The 18,717-nt window shown below is 28.9% G+C and overlaps 3 protein-coding genes across 5 annotated transcripts; 1 reads left to right on the plus strand and 2 right to left on the minus strand.

Annotated features, from left to right (window-relative positions):
• Positions 1 to 5,216: 5,216 nt before the first annotated feature.
• On the plus strand, positions 5,217 to 8,025 carry LOC114383207 (septum-promoting GTP-binding protein 1-like). Of its 3 annotated transcripts, XR_003660421.1 has the most exons (7): positions 5,217 to 5,622; positions 6,079 to 6,199; positions 6,360 to 6,456; positions 6,577 to 6,616; positions 6,983 to 7,093; positions 7,462 to 7,786; positions 7,830 to 8,025. XR_003660421.1 is itself a non-coding variant. In XM_028342831.1 (6 exons), exons 1-6 carry the CDS (start codon positions 5,281 to 5,283, stop codon positions 7,624 to 7,626), a joined length of 876 nt encoding a protein of 291 aa, XP_028198632.1. In that variant the 5' UTR covers positions 5,217 to 5,280; the 3' UTR covers positions 7,627 to 8,025. The 3 variants fall into 3 exon arrangements, 2 of the variants coding, with proteins under 2 accessions (XP_028198632.1, XP_028198633.1); XM_028342831.1 differs by having other exon boundaries at positions 7,462 to 8,025; XM_028342832.1 differs by having other exon boundaries at positions 5,219 to 5,622; positions 7,010 to 7,093; positions 7,462 to 8,025.
• A 1,329-nt stretch (positions 8,026 to 9,354) lies between these two features.
• LOC114385210 (putative F-box/LRR-repeat protein At1g56400) lies at positions 9,355 to 11,261 on the minus strand. Its single transcript, XM_028345230.1, has 3 exons — positions 10,217 to 11,261; positions 9,828 to 10,001; positions 9,355 to 9,693 (listed from the first exon to the last, which is right to left on the minus strand). The coding sequence occupies exons 1-3, from the start codon at positions 11,135 to 11,137 to the stop codon at positions 9,397 to 9,399; spliced, it is 1,392 nt and encodes a 463-aa protein (XP_028201031.1). The 5' UTR covers positions 11,138 to 11,261; the 3' UTR covers positions 9,355 to 9,396.
• Positions 11,262 to 15,572: 4,311 nt separating this feature from the next.
• LOC114385211 (putative F-box protein At3g29830) lies at positions 15,573 to 16,767 on the minus strand. Its single transcript, XM_028345231.1, has 4 exons — positions 16,752 to 16,767; positions 16,262 to 16,659; positions 15,781 to 15,934; positions 15,573 to 15,595 (listed from the first exon to the last, which is right to left on the minus strand). Exons 1-4 carry the CDS (start codon positions 16,765 to 16,767, stop codon positions 15,573 to 15,575), a joined length of 591 nt encoding a protein of 196 aa, XP_028201032.1.
• Positions 16,768 to 18,717: the final 1,950 nt, after the last annotated feature.

Below are 18,717 nucleotides of genomic sequence, written 5' to 3' on the forward strand. Positions count from 1 at the left end.
AAAAAAGTTGAGCTTTTTTCTTCTTCTACGATAATTGTGAAACATATGAATTACAAGATATAATAAACTATTGAATAAGTAGAGGAGATCCTTGCAGAATTGTATACAGGAGATTGTCATTGTATGAGAAATAAAGTCTGGACACATGCTACTTTTCAGGTCACTGTATTTTATTCAAATAATTTAAATAATAAATGTAGAAACAACCAATATTAATATTTCTTTTATTATATCCACGAATATATATACTATTTTAAAAAACTTAATTTGAAAGAAAAACAATTGTTAGAAAATTAAATAAGTTAAATTTTTATGGTTCTATAGTTGATTATTTGAGTGTTTATATATTTTTTTTAAAAACATAATTTTATTTGTTGGAGTACAAGTTTAAAGTTTGAAGTGAAGTCTCATATGAAGTAAAGATAAAAAAGTTAAGCATTATACAAGATCATAAATATGAGTCTTAAAATTTTAGGTTAAAGTGTGATGTCAATTCTCTTTATGTGATTGTTTATGATTTATTGGTGTAAATTTTTACAGTATTTGTTCCTTTCGAATTCCTCAATACTACTATTAAGTGTATCTTTTGAGGTTGTTCGGAACTAATGAAGAGTGCAAGATTTCCAAATTGTATAAAGATGATATGGAAACCCATCAAAAGTATTTCACGTACAATACACGCATTATTGAATTTCAGGAAGACAAAAATCCCAACTTTTACAAAACCCACTTTGAAACTTTACCAAACTTCCACGATCAAATAACACAAAAATCAATTTACAAAGGACCCCATCACTCAATTACACGTCTTGTACTTAAGCATAATTCCAAGTCGTGTGCATTTCACTTTCTTTGTTTGTCAACACTTATGTTGGTATTCTAGGCATCAACATCCAACGCAAACTATAGTAAACCTAATTCTAGTTAGTTGGTCCTGAGTTCAATTTAGTAAACCTAATTATCAACGACAGTGTTCGTAGTTACGTGTAAGTAATTAGCGGATTATACTCAGTAATTAGCAGTGGTTACATATATATATATATATTAATATCAGTTTGGTGAGAACCTTTTCGTTCATTTCATTACATTATCCTAACTCCATGATCTATGTAACTAACAAAATAAATTCATATTAAAATAATATAAAATACATTACAGATAAATAGGTTGGTGGGTTTATAAAATTAATCAACAAAACTTTAGCTAGATACCTTGCTCTAGAGTCTAATTAATCTTTTATAGATGGACCACCTTCAAAAAAGGGTAGCATCCCTAAGTAAAGTGTAAGGTCAGTCATGTATATATATAGCTAGGTTCATTTAGGGCAACATTTGGAATTACAAAGATTCCACAATAAATTAATTGTAAATAGGTTTTAGATCTGAAGCGGTGTTCTCTATCTCTCAGGAAAAGCGTGAGAAACGAGAAAGTGAAATTGATTTCCACCTCGTACCAAGGTTTGCTATCTAGTTGTTGAAATCAAAGCAATGTAAACTTCCTAGAATCGAGACCATAGACGCATTAATTCAAATACTGAAAATAAATATTTGCAATTTAAATAAATAAAGTACAAAAAAACTTAAGTGGCAATTTCAATTTTCGCCTCGTAACTAGAGTGGCATTTTAATGCTTTTCTTTTTGACATATCATTTTATTTTATTATTCATATGTTCCCCTTAGTGTAACCAAAAGACAGAAATATCTGAAGGCAAAAACCACGGTTGCTGTACTAATAGTAGAAGTAAAGTGAGCCAAAGTTAATTTTGAAATCAAAATAAATGTAAAACGATATATTGTTGCTTTGAAAAAAAGTATGATGACACCGTTATTATGTTAAGAGTAAAACGAATAAGAAATTGAGAAGAAAGTGTAGAAATAAAGTGAAAGTTAAAAATTAGATTGTTTGGTTAAGATTTTATTTTTTTTGGTGTCTGTTTTTGGTTAAGATGAAATAATGAAAAAAGAAATAAAAACTAAGTAGGTTTCACCGTAGAAAGATTTCATGTGAACTAGCGATGGAATAACAAAAAATCTAACCGGATTTTTGGTGTTTAACGTGAAAATCTTCTTGTACGTGGTTCTGAAAGGCACCCTAAACCAATGGAATTTTTCTACTTTACTTACAATAACCCCGATAATGTGTTATGCATGCTCTATTTAGGGGTGTTTATCGGTACCATACAGTATGAATTTGAATTGACCTAGACCAATTCAAATAGTTTGAGTTGAGTTATTTATATATTTAGGTCAAAATTGGATTGAATCGATCAAAATTGTTTATGTACGAACTAAGTTACAAGTTTAGATTTATAGATCCGATTAAAATCCAACTGAACTGAACTAATAAAATTCTTTAGAATTGTTTGATTTGACTTTAAATACTGTTAACTTTGGAATTGTAAACATCGGAACTACAAATGTGTTGAGATTATTAGTGTTGCAACTTATTAAGGTATTACTTTTAAGTATATTATTAAGTTTTAAAATAAATTGTAAAAATCAAATCGATCAAATTTGATTAGATTGAATCTTAAATTTGATCAAAACTGGTTCGAAACCATGATAATCTATTATTTGTGCTACTATAATCGATTATATGCACACTAAAATTTGTTATGTATGCCTCCAATAATGTATTGTGCTGTGCGTAGATAATCTATTATGTCATGCAAATTGGATCCTATAATTATCTAATAATATTCATATGTGAGAGTTTAAAGTTTATATACAACGATAGAATAAAATTTTTATATCTAATCTAATTCCTCTTTTCTTTTTCTATCCAAATCAAACCGTTTCATAATATATTTTTTTTCTCTTTTTCTTCTACTTATCTTGGACCTAATTAACAATCTAATTTCTTATTTATTACTCTTATTTCCATTTTTTTAACTATCCTGTTTTTATTTACTTTATTTTTTTTCTAGCCGGTGTAAGTAATGTTATCTATAAATCTATAGTATAATATTGAGTAAATATTACCTGCAAGTAATATTTTAAAGGAGAATCATGCATGGCAATTGGGAGACCCATATACATATAGTATGTCCACATCTGATGTGTAAGTTCGTTATTTTATTTTAATTTTATAATGTATAATTTAAATTTGAATCATACATTTTGGTGTCATGGAAAAGATAGGAAGGTTGCAGGGTTGCAGCAGCCTTTTCCTCTATCAAATGTAGTTTTCACTTTTATGCTCTCAGTGTGATCAGTAGATTCAGATCCACCAATCAGAGCAGCAATCTGTAACTTGTCATTAATCATACCAACAAATTGATGGTTTACTGTACCCACTTCCCCTAATAATAACAGTAACCTCAAATACAATTAGCTGTTCTGTGGCTCCACTACAATTCCTATTGTGAAAATTAGTTAAATACTAGAAATCTAGTAGAATCTAATCAACTGGTCTATTCTTCACTTTTTAAATTAGTCTGAAATCAAAAAATCAAATGTAAACATTTTATTTTCTATTTTTTTAATTAATTTTACTATTATCATTTGTAATTGACTTTAGCAAAACTAATTCAAAAGCGCGTTTAACTTCAAATACATTAGACGTGTCCAACATGCTAAATATTTGTGTGTTATTAACAATCCAAATAATAAACGCTTGCTTCTTTTGGTTAATATTTTATTAAATACTAGACGTGTTTATCATGTTAAATATTAAATGTTTAGTTTTTTAGTAGATATTTTATTAAATATTAGACGCGTTTAAGTTTACTACTATTATTAAATAATAGTATATATTTTCATAATTTCATACTAAAATATAATTAAACTTTAAAATACAAAATATACAATACTTTTATAAAAAAATTCCACACTCTTTCAATTGGTTTTTAATTTATAATTTTTTGGTACATTGTTCATTTTATAATCTTAATATCAAATCAAATACTTGGAATATTATTTTTTTAATAATAATACATTGTACTAATGGGGTGGGATATTCTTTATATTCAACAAATATATTTAGCTTATAAAATATTTAATTCAAATTAAAGATATAATTATGTTTTAAAACTTTTTTCTTTCAAAAAGGATAAATATGATTAGAATATTAAGTATGAACCTCTGATTTAGAAACTCTTAAACAGTGCAGTAGGTGTTTTTATTATTTTTTATTTTGAGAAGAACGTCACCATTCACTAACGGTTCAATCCTTTAATACATGTAATCATTCTCATCATGTCTTCAATTCAATTTCAAACTAATACTAGAATGCTAATAATAATCAGCAAGAAATATCATAATAAAATTATTTCCAACTCTTTCAGTCATGAATGTTATTATTTAAAGCACGGGAATTAAACAAGAAATTACGCCACGAGGTCACATCATGCGCCCTCTCCACAGCAGATAACTCCTCATCACACTCGGTTTTTCAATTCCTATCCTTCCATAAGATGCCGAATGCATCATGACAATTGAGAAAGATACATATACTTCTCTCATACCACACCCCATAACATTATTCTTGTTTAATTTCTTATACAATAAATAAAATGATAAGAGCAGGGATAGGTTTGAGATAAAATAACACAAATATTCTTGAACAGCCATGAACCTTTTTGACATCTAAGAGTGGAAGAAAGAAAACAGAAAAAAAGATATAATAAAAAATATGATGTGATAAAAAAATAAAGAAAATAGTGAGTGCTAATGATTTTTTTTTTTTTACTTTTATAGAAATATATTTGTATAAATAATAATACAACTACAGGTTAAGTGTGTGCAAGAAAACATTCAGACTGAATCGAGTTATAATTGAACCAATTTTAACCTATATTATTTTTTCAAAAAAAAGAATTGTGTTATTATACTAAAAAGGTTCGGTTAACCTAATTGTTATTGAACCGATCGACTTTCATCCAAATCAGTTTTTTTTTTAAAAAAAAAAACAATCCTAAAACTCGTTCAAAATTAATTCAATTCTTAAAATCGATTTAAAACTCAAAATCAATTCAGTTTAAAATTGTTTTTTAAAACCAATTCAATTTCTAAAATAATTTAACTATTTGGATTTTCGAACCGATTGTACAGAAACCAATTTCTTCGATTTTTTTTAAGGAATATGTTTCTGTCCACCCCTACTACAGGTTCATTTACCATATTACCCATCTCTACGCAGAAACCAAGAAGGCGGCAATACGGAGAGTTTAGGAAACCGAAATGAAAAATACCGGTCAACTATCCCCTATATTAAACAGTGGGACCGAGAAAGCAGAGTAATAGACCAAACGCACCGCAACAAAGAAGAAACCATGCTCGATGGCGAAGAAGATCATTCACGACACCACTAGGAAGATGTCTCAGCTGTGCCAGAAAATCGTTCAGGTCGACGTCCGGTGGGGATTCCTCAAAAGGGTATCTTTCGTTGGCCACTTTTTCCGTTTCATTTGGAACAGACTTGTTGTTTGCTCTGTCGCCGGAAGCCCATCTCACTACCGGAAACTACCCCTCCGGGACCCCTCTTCTTCGCCGCCGGCCACCGTTGACGACGTCTTCTCCTCCGCTGCAACCACTACTGGCGGCTATGACTCCGATTCCGATTTGGTGAACCTCAAGATCAGCTTGTTGGGTGATTGCCATATTGGAAAAACTACTTTTGTGGTCAGCATGTTTCTAGCTTTACCATTTATTTTTTTTGGAAGAATTTAACAAGTGTGTACTAGAAATTTAAAACCTTTTATATTATTATCAACATGGTATGGTATGACATGATTAGCAAATAAATAGGAATCTTAAGCTTGTAGTCAGGCTTCAATTTCAATTTTCAGGTCTATGCATATAAGAGAATGTTTGTGTCTCCAAAGATTAGTATCTAACTCTCAACCAGAATACTCTCAGCACTCAATTTTTTTTATGTAACATTATAAAATTACTTTTATAAAATTCTTAAGCTTGTTTATCATGAGAATTAACAAATTTACTATATATGAGAAAGTTTGTGATTAGATTCTCCCTACATATATTATATATTTCTTTTGAAATTGGTCAAGTGTAGTAGTCTTTTATTTTAAAGGGTCTAATTAACTAGCTTGTGGCTATGTGAATTCCTATTCTCAGATCAAGTATGTGGGGAATGAGCAAGAAAAGGGAAGCTTACAGATGGAAGGATTGAATCTAATGGACAAAACTTTGTCTGTTCAAGGAGCTCGTATTTCGTTTAGAATATGGGATGTTGCAGGTTCTTTGCTTAAACTTTACCTTTATTTTTCTCTGTTTGTGTACTTTTTATAGATTTTACATTTGCTTTTTTGTTTTCATTCTTTTTAGTGTTCTGGGTTTGTTGGTTTGAGTTAATTGACTTATTGATGGTGAAGTATTATATCATGTGGCGTGTGTAGGAGATAAAAGGTCCCTGGATCAAATTCCCATGGCTTGTAAAGATGCGGTTGCGATTTTGATTATGTTCGATCTCACCAGTCGTTGTACACTAAATAGGTAGGCTAAGAGATACTATTATCTTTGTCATGAGTTCGGTGGAGGGTTCTTACTTCTTAGAAACGTAATGGTAGAAATAATTATGATTTGCGTTTTTTGTTCTTTGTTATGTTCGTGCAGTGTTGTTGGATGGTATAGTGAAGCAAGAAAGTGGAATCAGGTACCATAAAAATAATTTTGCAGGGCTTATATATAGTACTATTACTTGAATTGTTTTTATTTGGGAAAGTGTCTGCCACTGTTTAAATTAAAGTGTAGTTTCCAAAGGCTTTTGGCATGGGAACTCTTTTTGTAAAATACGAGAGAAATTTTGTAGTAGTGCAAATGGATTGAGTAACCACAGGAAAGTGACATTAGCTTTTTTCATTTAAGACTGGACAGAGAAATGAACTCTGATTATTGACTTGCCGGGGTATACTATTTGTTCAAGATATCAAAATGGCTTGTTAATATAACTAAATATTCTGTTTTAGGCTGATAATATCCAAATTTTGAAGATTTTGACGTGTTTTTTATGAAATTTCAGATGACATTTAATTTGTTCAATTTGCAGACTGCAATTCCAATTCTAATAGGAACCAAGTTTGACGATTTTGTTAGACTTCCCCCAGATGTGCAATGGACAATTGCAACACAGGTAAATGAATAAAATAATAATAATTACTGCTGCAAATTAAGTTTTGGTAACTTAATTTCTCTTAATCATAGTACATGGATGGGGCTGCTTTACTTGTCTTGGTCATTTTCACCTATTGACTCAGGAACAAAGAATAATTCTTCTAGTAATAAATAGGAGTCTTAATTGTTTGGAACCTCAGCATGTGTCATTTATGAAAGTTCTGTTTTCGCGTTTAACATTAACTTTGGGGCTTACATGTTGATTAAAGTCGGATCAGTGATGTGTTCACAGTTCACGACTTTCACTTTAAATAAAGTTAATAGTACAACTTTTTATCACATTCCTTGGCTTTTCAAAGTTTAACTTGGAACGACACATAAATACAGGCAAGGGCATATGCAAGGGCGATGAAGGCAACCCTTTTCTTTTCAAGTGCAACCCACAACATAAATGTCAACAAAATTTTCAAGTTTATCATGGCCAAGCTCTTTAACTTACCATGGACAGTGGAACGAAATTTGAGAGTTGGAGAACCCATAATTGACTTCTAAATTGTTCTTTACACACCGATTCGTATGTATATAGCAGGACAAAGGAGAATGAGAAAGAAAGAAAGAAAACAAGTCAAGTTTTTCATATTGGCTGGGACCTATCAACATTCACCACCTAGATACCTAATTTCCATGTCTCAATAGGCCATTTTGACTATACGTCTTTAGAGAGTGAGAACACTCGGTTTTTCTGTCGCTGGTAGGCTTACCCCTGTTGTGGCTGAGGTCAAAGCCCACAGGTCTTGATAATTTAATTTCTACGTGCCCTGATAAAGAAGAAGAAATTCCATTTCCATATAACTTTTGTATGATAGATTTTTTTATTCGTTAGAAATATACTTTTTAACACATTTTCTTTTATAATTGTTCAATATTAATTTCTAAGAAATTATAGTATTACGAGTGAGAATGACTGAATAAAGAAATGTGTTGTTTATATTTGTCTTGATTTTGAAGTGTGATTTATAGTGATGCAATTATATTGAATGTTTTTATTGTAAAGGCTAATATATATATATATATATATATATATATATATATATATATATATATATATATATATATATATATATATATATATATATATATATATATATATATATATATATATATATATATAATTTTTTCTAATCATTAGATCAATCACTTAAATTTATAATAGTCGTTAGATTTAATTAAATTTAATTTTCTTGAATTTATTTGATGAAAAATTAAGTTATTGGCATTAATATTTTTTATATATAATTTTAATAATTAAATATTAATTTTGATAATTTTAATATTAGATAGTAATATTCTATTTATGATAAAATTTTATTTTAAATTAATAATTAAGGATAGAAATTAAATAATAAGTTACATATGAGTATACTCAATTTTTTAATTTATTTTTTTCAAATCTTAAATACTATAATAATAATTTGATTATTATTATTATTATTATTATCAAAATTAAAATAATAATCTATATTTTATATATATATATATATATATATATATATATAAAGTAAATTTCAATTGAAATGTTAAGAGCTGTCGGGTTAATATTTTAATTTCATAATAATTGTTAATCTAATTTAATTATGTAACCTTCATTTCAACATTTTTTTTACATCAAAAGCAAAGCAATATCATGTCAACTAAAAGTAATTTCATATAATATGCTTAATTTTTATTTTGATATTGATCTAATACATATAAATTTGACTTGTTAAAAAAATTCAAATTTTATTTATTTAATTTTTAGAAAGATATTTATTTTCATCAAATGCAACACATGTCATTTAAAAGAAAATTTAAATATCATTTTTATTTATACATTTTATTTTTTTACAATATGTAATAAATATAAATATATTATATTATTTTTAAGAACTTAAAATTATTTTTTTTTTATATTTTTATCCTTAAAAAGAGAAAGAAATGCGCAAAGTAATATATTAATTAAAGGAACATTTAGTTAGCCTTACTCCCGTGTTCAATACGAACCCAATACACAATTCCTAAGAAAAGAAAACAAGTATTATGTCATAATTAAAAGCTGATGTAAATTGCATATTTTAAGATAACCACCAAACTCAATACCCTCGTGTAATTAAACTTGCGAAATCTAAAAAATGAGTACACAGCTTGATGAAATCAGTCAAATAAAGTCTTAGCAAAGAGATGTTATAACATCATATCAACTTTGTTGTAGAATTTATACACTAACATTTAATGTAGCACCCAGTCGCACATTCACAATACTCTCAAAATATAATTACTAATTTATTAACAGATTGATATCTCTAAGTTTGTTGAAGCCCTTGGAACTGTCAACAAAAATTCTGCATTTTCACGGATTTGAGGTTCCATGGTCCTACCAGAATCATCCTCCAACATGTTTATACTAATCCTTTTCAGCATATCTCCATTAGCAATGAAATACATGAGCACAAGAAGTTCATTCTCAGTTCCACTGAACCCATTAATCTCCACCACTTCCAGACTTAAACTCAAGCTTTCATATACTCCCACATTGTCACTCCAGAATCGCTTGCGGTTAAACACAAAAGGTGCTTCATAATCCTACGTACACCATATGCAACAAAAAATTAGCAGCCTTTTTTTCAAATGAAAAAAACACACATAGAGGCAAAGCAAATTCAAAACCTAATATATATAAAGGAGAAACAAATTCAATGTATGTGATTGATACTCACAAACAAATCTTTTTCGGAACATAGATCAATGGTGAGACACTCTAACATAGTGCAACTGTTGAGGAAGAATGTGATTCCCAAAAACTCGTTCTTGTGCAAAGCCGTTTTCAAGATCAAATGTTGCACAAGCATGCCACTTTGAAAACCTAGCAGTTCGGGTCCAGTAGGAATAACCTTATCGCATCACACACAAAAAACGTTAATTGAAACAATCAACAAATCATTTTGTAATTCGATATTTCAATTCAGTGAAAAAGAAATGGAGCAATTGATCAAAAGAGTGGAACTCTGAAAGTTATAGTTATAAAACTAGTATTATATAATAATATATGATAACGTACAATTAAAAAATTAATGTCAAGAGAGAAAAGGTGATGAAGAATGTATACCTGAAGAACAAAACTGCATACAGTCAAAACTCTAACAATAAATAGATTTTCCACCAGATTATAAAGAGGATGACCTAGTCCTTCGAATCCATATTCTGGAGAGAAATCAATATTTGCCTCTTCCATTGCGGGTGAATGAATTTCCGTGATGAAAAAGTTCATTAACCCACAGTACTGGAAAATTTTTAGATCTGGTGCATTCACTTTGAAAACATCAAATTCAAAGCGGCACTTGTCCAGGACAAGCTTTCTAAGACCTGTGTGTTCTTCTTCGCCTAGGTCAAACTTGTCTGAGTTCCAACACCTTTTAAAACTCAAACTCTCCAGCATGTTACAATTGGAAAGCAAAGCTTTGATAGCACTGAGTCTCACTTCCATCCAACCCAAAGAAACTTCTTTGAGTGCATGAAAGTTAAGCACTTCAGTCTCAACAAAACTACATGAATATAGCTTCAAAGACTCAAGGCTACCATGCTGGTAAACTCGTGCTGGCAATTTAAACAGCGCCTCCTCATAATTACCATAATAGATATTATTTTCATTCCAGTTTGGATCAGCAAAGTCAAGTTCCAACTCCTTCACCTCACATTCTGTGGCAAAAGCAACGCATTGATCAATGATCTCACCACCATTTCTAGGATTTGATAACCTAAAAGAGAACTTCTCCACCAAAGTTCCTTTGTAATTTTCAATCCACAAATTAATGAAGTCAAGAAAAGTCCTTCTTTGGATTTCTCTTGTTTCATTAGGTTGATCAGGTTTAACAAAAAAGAGTTCATCAAACTCTATGTTTTTTGTGAACTTGCAAACGTTCAACTCTAACCATTTCTTCGAGAGGACAGAAGTTCTCACAGCTTCCTTGAAGGGAAGAAGTGAAACAATAGTTATAAGCAATTCAATTGGCAACGAATTGATGCTCATTAGGCTCTAGCTATAAGATATGGTGATTGATAATAAAGGTGTGGAAGGGTACTGAAATTTTCTTCAAATATTCCAATGGGGTAGAAATGTGTGTGTATGAAATGGCCAATGAGTGCAACCTTATGCAACAGACGTTGCTTCAGTAAGAAAACAATGTTGCATACTTCTATATGGTTTTTTGTATTTTTTTTCTTTTCTGTAAATTCCAAGTATAAGTTGCCGTTATTAGAAATTTTTTTAGGAAAACATAAATATATATTAATCAATTACTATAATATATTAGTGTTGGATTTAGAATGAAGGCAACCTTTGGTGAAAATGCATGACATTTTAATGGGACTGTTTTCTTCATTTGTGTTTTTCTTTTTTGTAGATTGTAAATATCCATTAATTAATTTCCTCAAGTTCCACAATGATTCCCATTGTTTTTTTTACGGTCAATGGTTTCCATGGTTAGAAAAAAAATTTAAGAAATATTTGCAATCAATTAATTTACATTTGTCGTTTGTATTTCAATTTTTTTTTAATGAATTCAACCTACGTTTACAGTTTTTATATGTTGCATAAAGTAAATTATCAGTTTTAATATAAAATGTCTTTTTTTTTGTATTAATTGAAGAAAGAGAGAGTGTGAGAGCAAATAAAAGAAGAAAGAGAAACTAATAAATGTGAACTAGTGTAGGATAATTAATAATTTAAAGATTAATTAATTAGTTGTAAATGTGCATTAATTATTTTAAGAGTATAATTTTTGAATATTAATTGTTTGGGTAAAATTTGTCATCCAAATAAAAATTACTCTCTTCATTTTAAAGTAAATTTCAGTCTAGTTTATTTTTTTACAAAGACCAAGAAAGTTAATAAATATATAAAAACGAGTAGTAACTTTTTTAAAATAAATGTTAATGAGTATCCTAAGGTTAAGGAAGCAAAAGAGGAAAATATATCATTGGACAGAAAAAAGTGTTTTCCTATGATATTTAAATGCACTCCACATGATTTTCATTATAAAATTCCCTTTTTTAATTTTTTAATTAGTATCCGTAAAATACAGGTTAGCAAGACTCATTTTATAAAATTAAACTTATTATTAATGTTATGCTGAAAAGTTAAAGTAAACTTATTAGGAATGTTATTGAAAAAATTAATTGACCTTAAATTGGAAAGTTATATTTTAGGATAATATATTTATTTTTAAATATAACACTTATTTTGGGATGGAAGGAGTTCAATGAAATTATGTTTGGTCCAATAATTATTTGATTTAAAAGTTATTTTAATGTTAACACTTAAAATAAGAATTTCAAAAATAAAGAAAAAAATTGTTGGCTTAATATGTTTTTCATATGTGTGATATTGTCCATTTGTATTTTATTATCTAAACTTCTCTTTTTTATTTTATTTTACTGCCTAAAATATTTTTATATTTGACTTTAGTATCATTTGTTCAGAATTTGTTAAGTAACATTAAATATAATATTAATTACAAAAGATAAAATATTTAAAAACTGTGATATTATTTTTCAATAATACTATTTTTATATGGTAAAAACAATTTATTTAAGTAAAAATTAATAATTTAATATTATATGGGAAGTAATGTAATAAATATATAGGTGTTATTTTTAACTTTGAAACTTAACCATAAATAAATAAAATTAAAAGATAATTTACAAGTAGTATATTAAATATAATATTAATTTAATAAATCAGTATTAGTTATAAAAGATAAAACATTTAAAAACTTCTATATTGTTTTTTAATAATATTATTTTTATATGGTAAAAATAATTTATTTAAATTAAATTTAAGAATTTAATATTATTTGAAAAATGATTTAACATATATGTAATTGTAATTTAGAACTTAATTTGAAACTTAACCACAAATTAAAATTTTAAGAAATATTATGAAATCTAAATTAAATCAACAACTTCTATATGATTTATGTGACATAATTATATTTTTAATCACTCATAATTATGATACATAAGATATTAGAAATGTAATTAAGACAAGTTAATGTGTCTTTTAGATAACATGTTAAATTTCACATCATCAACATGTTCTTGTCTATAGTGTCACATAAGAAAAAATTATTAAATAGTTAAAAAAAAGTATGAAAAAAAGACTAAAAATACATATATAATTGTGACATTTAAAATATTCCATTCACTCAACTGTGACTTGAGAGTCCAAAATCACTCAATTATGATGTAACTTATGTATCAAAAATAAAATTAAGCCTAAAAATTTGTAAGACTTGATATATTATAATATAATTAGTAGCATACTAATTCTAAAGTTTTTATTATCATTTAAATTAAAAAAAAGTAAGCCATAGATGGGAAGTACCACTTGCTCCCTGACTCCCGAAGTTAAAAACACTTTTCAAATTCCACCAAGTTAGTATATCAATTTTTTTTTAGATTACACTATCTCAATAAAAAGAAAAAAAAATATTATTTCCCTTGCCATAAAAGCAACAAACTTGGATTCTGTCTTCATGATTCTTTGTCCTTTTGATAATACTACATAACATAAATCTGCATAGCTTTTCTTTGATTTTTCGGTCCAATCAAACGATACGTTAGATTGTATGTATGAATATTCACGCTTGATATTGATATTAGAATGCACATAAATACTAGATTTTGGCCTTAAAAGAATGAAAAATCTTAAGCTGAAACATGCGTCAATTTAAAGCTATTGTAAAATGAATTTTTTAAATAACAATTAACATATGCATCTAATGAAATCTGTGAAATCTAAATAAAATGCGTTTATATAATATAGATAAATGTCTTGTATTAATAAGTAATGTTTGCAAACTAAAAATAGATAACAACAAAGACCAGGATCAGAACTAAAACATATATATAGCATCGTAAGTTGTTTTTTTTGTGAATAAAAAGTTGAAGGTTCGTCTATAAAATAATATTAATGATAGAGTACTTTTTCAAGGCATTATATATTGATTCAACACTTTCAAAATTATTTATTAAAAGATTGATATCTCTAAGTTTCTTGAATCCCTTGGACATGTCAACAGAAGTTCTGCCATTTGACGGCAATCAGACTCCACAGTCCTACCGGAATCATCCTTCAACGTGTTTATGCTACTCTTTTTCAAGACAAATCCACGAAAGATCAAATACTTGAGCAAGAGATGTTCATTCAGAGTTCCTCTAAAGCCATTAATTTCCACCACTTCTAGACTTGAACTCAAGCATTCGCAAACATCCAAATACATTCAGTCCAGAATTGTGTGCTGTTAAAATAAAATGGTGGTTCATAATCCTACAATAGATACATGTTAACTCATTGGAAGTACATCAAATTATCACATGTAATAATAGTAAGGTTAATACGGAAATTCGAGTGTAGAATTCAAAAAAATCTTATTTGTACTTAAATTGGTGTAAATTCAATTTTTAAGCAATAAACATAATATGTTAGGGCTTAACATACCAAATTACTTCTGATGTAATGTTAATAATTTTTCTCTATTTAATATTATCTCAGTTTTTACTCATATACTTTGATATTTTAACCCTGATTCTTTATGTAAAAAAGTTTAATCTATCTATTTTCTCTCACAAATTCCTTTACAAAAATAAAAGCGTAAATTATATTAAGAATAAAGATGCATGAATAGAAGTTCATTTTATTCCAAGACATGATTTCATTTAAATGTCCTTTCCTAGTTCTTTAGACAATAAACACTTTTTAATGTCTTACTTCATGCATGAATATATATGTGTGATCAGATCACACTCAATAACAATTAAACACAGAAAAAGAACAATAAAAACTGACATTACATTAAATAGATAATAAAAAAGAACTACATTACCAGAAGTTAGCTATTAGGCTCCCAACAATGACACAAGAGACTTTACATTTTAGGGGGGTTGATGGGAATGGAAGAAGAAAGGGAATGGGTAAGGGAGGAGAAGGGGAGAATGACTCTAGAAAGAGGATTCTTCCTCTTTGAGATACTAAAACTTTGGGTGTATTTAATAGAGCTTTGACTCAGTGTGTCTTTCTCCCTTATTTCTTATTCCTTTTATAGGCATTAGTTAGCTTAAAATTCACATGACCTTGCGCTAAGCCCGACAGCTGCGCTTAGCGGTGTGACAGTGATCACGCGCTTAAGACGTGCTTTGCGCTAAGTGTGTCTTTAGGTTTCTTTGTGGATTTTCTTCGCGTTTATCTTGGTCTGACCACTCAGTGAGACTTCGCATTGGACTTGTCTTACGCGCTAAGAGAGATGTTTTAATCTTCAACTTCTTTCTCGAATTTTTTTCAAGTTTCTACATCAATTTAACTTTAAAACACAAAATTTCTCTTCTTTAAAATCCTACCAGTCAAGAATTAAAATGACATTAAAATCCTCATTATTCTATTAAAAAAACAATAAAATAAAAAAAATCTAACCATTCTTGTCTAATTTGACTATCAATAAAACCAAATTAGCAGTCATCAATACAACAAAAAGCAGCCTCCTTTTTTGTTAATAAAAAATAACCACAACATATATAGATGGGCTAAAAGCAAATTCAAAACTCAACACCCATATATATAGGAAAAACAAATTCCATTCACGTAATTGATACTCATAGATAGGTCATTTATTGAACCTAGTTCAATGGTGAGACGCTCTAACATAGGACAACTATTGAGGAATAATGAGATTCGAGAAAACTCATTATGTTGCAAGGCCATCTTCATGATCGAATGTCGTACATCCATGTCAGGTTCCATATGTAGCTGTTCGGAACCAGTAGAAATTACCTTAAAATATCACACGCAATACGTTAGTTCAAACAATTTAGATAAGATATTGTAATTAATCCATATTTCAGTTCATTCAAACAGAAATGGAACAAGTCAAAAGAGTGAAAGTTATTATGGACTATAAGGGTAATTATACCCTTATATATAATTATATAACTTGTACTAATATATGATAACAATTGACAAATTAATTATAGAGAGAAAAGGTGATGAAGAATTTATATCTGAAGCACAAAATTACATAGAGTCAAAACTTTAGTAGTACAAACATCTTCCACCAAACTGTAGATAGGATAACCAAATCCTTCAAATGAATATATATTCTAGAGAGAAGTCAAGATCTATCTCTTCCATTGCGAGTGAATCAATTTCTATGAGGTCAAAGTTCATCCACCCACAATACTTGAAAATTTTGAGATTTGGTGCATTGACTTTGAAATAATCAAAATCAAAGCCGCATTGGTCTAGGACGAGCTGTGTCAGACCCATGTGTTTTTCTTCACCTAGGTCAAACTTGTCTGAGTTCCAACACCTTTTAAAACTCAAACTCTCCAGCATGTTACAATTGGAAAGCAAGGCCTTGATAGCACTGAGTCTCACTTCCATCCAACCCAAAGAAACTTCTTTGAGTGCACCAAAATTAAACACTTTAGTCTCAATAAAACTACATGAATGTAGCGTCAAAGACTCAAGGCTAAAATGAGTGTATCTTATGTATTTTCCTATCAAACATGTAATAAATATAAGTGATTTGACAAAATGAAACACCCATGCCTAGAAATAGCATATAGGAAAATATTCAATTTACACTCACTTTCTTTTCCATACATATCTAGCTTTTTTCATTTTATTTTTATCTTTATTTTTCATCACATCTATCACTTTATCTCTCTCTTTTTTCTGTATTTCTCTCTCTTCCTTCCACCTCATACCATCTCATTTTTGGGTTTACATTTATCAGGTTCATAGCATACATAAGAGTGTTTCTTTCAAATGGAACTTGTTAGTTGTAGTGACCATATAGACATGGACGCTCAAACCTTTATCCTACATACTATCTAGATTCAATAATTAGTAAATCTAAACGTAAGTACGGTGATCCAAAATATAAACGAATTAATCTTAATTAATTTCACTCTATTTAATGGGTATTCGTTCTAAAATATCCTTTAATTAATTTAGATTTTATTTTTAACAACCTTATATTATTGCGATATGAATCATATGACTTTCAAAATAGAGAAAGTATTCTCATCTGAAACAAGTTCTCCTAAAATTGAAGTATTTCATCAGTAAGCATGAAAGGTAGTTTAGGAAATGAAGTTCATTTTTTAAACGAGATAAAAAAATGAGGTTTATTTTTCAAATAACTTTTTTCTATAAAAATAAACATCTAGAATGGAAAATTATAAGTTGTCCCAAACATGTTTTAACCAACATTTTTAATGAGTGTGAATTAGTTTGTTTTTACTTGTAATCAAATCTACAGGGAGTACAAAGCAATGTTCTAGTTCGATTTCATACGAGGTATACTAGCAAGTGACTCTCTCTAATCTTATTTGAGGAATTTTTTTGGAAACTTATAATCATAATTAATTTCACCAAGCAACCAAGTGAATGACTTTATAACTGAGGAGAGCATACTCATTGTAGCGAAACAAAAGGTGCTTTCTATTAGTTATATGACTTTATTTTAATGAGACCTACCATCATTCTTTCTCACTTTTCCTAAGGAGAAATGTAGGCATAAGAAAGGTCTTGTGCGGGCGCGTCAGCACCTAACAGAAACAAATTAACTTTAGGGAGAAAAATGATAAAATAGCTCTTTTTTATTAAGTAATGATCCATTTTATGTTGCAAAATTAGTAGTAAACTAGTTTACGTCTGGCTTCTACTTTCTAAAACCTTATCCATAAAAATAGTTTTGGGCTTTTAATAGCCTCTACAAATATCATCCACAACTACAACAGACATTACCAAAAAAGTGAAAAAAGGATAAAAACCATGCAAGTATTTCTATTATATCATTTCTAATCAGCATTCATGTCAACACAATAGCTCCCATGTTGGCTAAAACAAGATAGTCACTTGAAGATGAAATAGATACTTCGTATCAACACAAAAAAACTGATATACTTCACTTCTATTGTGAGCTAGACTAAAAGTGTTTCTGTTAGTATGCTCTTCGCATTACTTCACCTACTAGTACTATACAAAATCTACCATTTTGGCCCCAAATTCTGATCACGACCCATATTGTAGCTTAGTCTCATGTTACTAATCTATTTTTCAGTGGCATATTTCTCACTCAAAATTTCATAAGCTCGTGATATAACTTTCACTGAGTCTATGTTAGCTCAATTTGAGACACAGCAAAAACCAAAGCTACTTACAAGAATCACCCATCCCAAAGTAATGATTCTCATAAATTGTCTGATGGTGTGAGGTGAGGTGAGCAATCTTCAAGCTATTAAAAATATTATAAATACATTAAATTATGTTTCTTCGTTTATTGTTAAAAAATTGACCGAAGTACAATTATTATTAGATGGCCTGGAGAGAGATTGACACGTGCATGAATTAAGTAGGACAGAAGTAGGAATTATAAGGTTGATTTGTTGGTTGAAAAAAAAAAGGAAAGAAGAGGGTGTAAGTTCAAATTCTTCCACTAGCAAAAATTAACGAATTAATAAATAACATTTGTCATAAAAAAAATGACAGAAGTATAATCACAGAGCACACGTACACGATAGGAGCAGTTAACTGCGCCTCCATCTGCT

The sequence above is a fragment of the Glycine soja genome, chromosome 14 (assembly GCF_004193775.1).
Source record: "Glycine soja cultivar W05 chromosome 14, ASM419377v2, whole genome shotgun sequence".
NCBI classification, from domain to species: Eukaryota; Viridiplantae; Streptophyta; class Magnoliopsida; order Fabales; family Fabaceae; genus Glycine; species Glycine soja.

Excerpts from the sequence above, each read along its gene's own strand:
- LOC114385210 (XM_028345230.1), bottom strand. The coding sequence starts at position 11,137 with ATGAGCATCAATTCGTTGCCAATTGAATTGCTTATAACTATTGTTTCA. Across the intron at positions 10,002-10,216 it reads TATGCAGTTTTGTTCTTCAG|GTTATTCCTACTGGACCCGA; the intron begins GTATACATTCTT and ends TGATGCGATAAG. Across the intron at positions 9,694-9,827 it reads GTTCCGAAAAAGATTTGTTT|GATTATGAAGCACCTTTTGT; the intron begins GTGAGTATCAAT and ends TGGTGTACGTAG.
- LOC114385211 (XM_028345231.1), bottom strand. Across the intron at positions 15,935-16,261 it reads TAGATCTTGACTTCTCTCTA|GTAATTTCTACTGGTTCCGA; the intron begins GAATATATATTC and ends TGATATTTTAAG. Across the intron at positions 15,596-15,780 it reads GCGTCTCACCATTGAACTAG|TCAAATTAGACAAGAATGGT; the intron begins GTTCAATAAATG and ends TTTTATTGATAG.
- LOC114383207 (XM_028342831.1), top strand. The coding sequence starts at position 5,281 with ATGGCGAAGAAGATCATTCACGACACCACTAGGAAGATGTCTCAGCTG. Across the intron at positions 5,623-6,078 it reads TTGGAAAAACTACTTTTGTG|ATCAAGTATGTGGGGAATGA; the intron begins GTCAGCATGTTT and ends TCCTATTCTCAG. Across the intron at positions 7,094-7,461 it reads AATGGACAATTGCAACACAG|GCAAGGGCATATGCAAGGGC; the intron begins GTAAATGAATAA and ends ACATAAATACAG.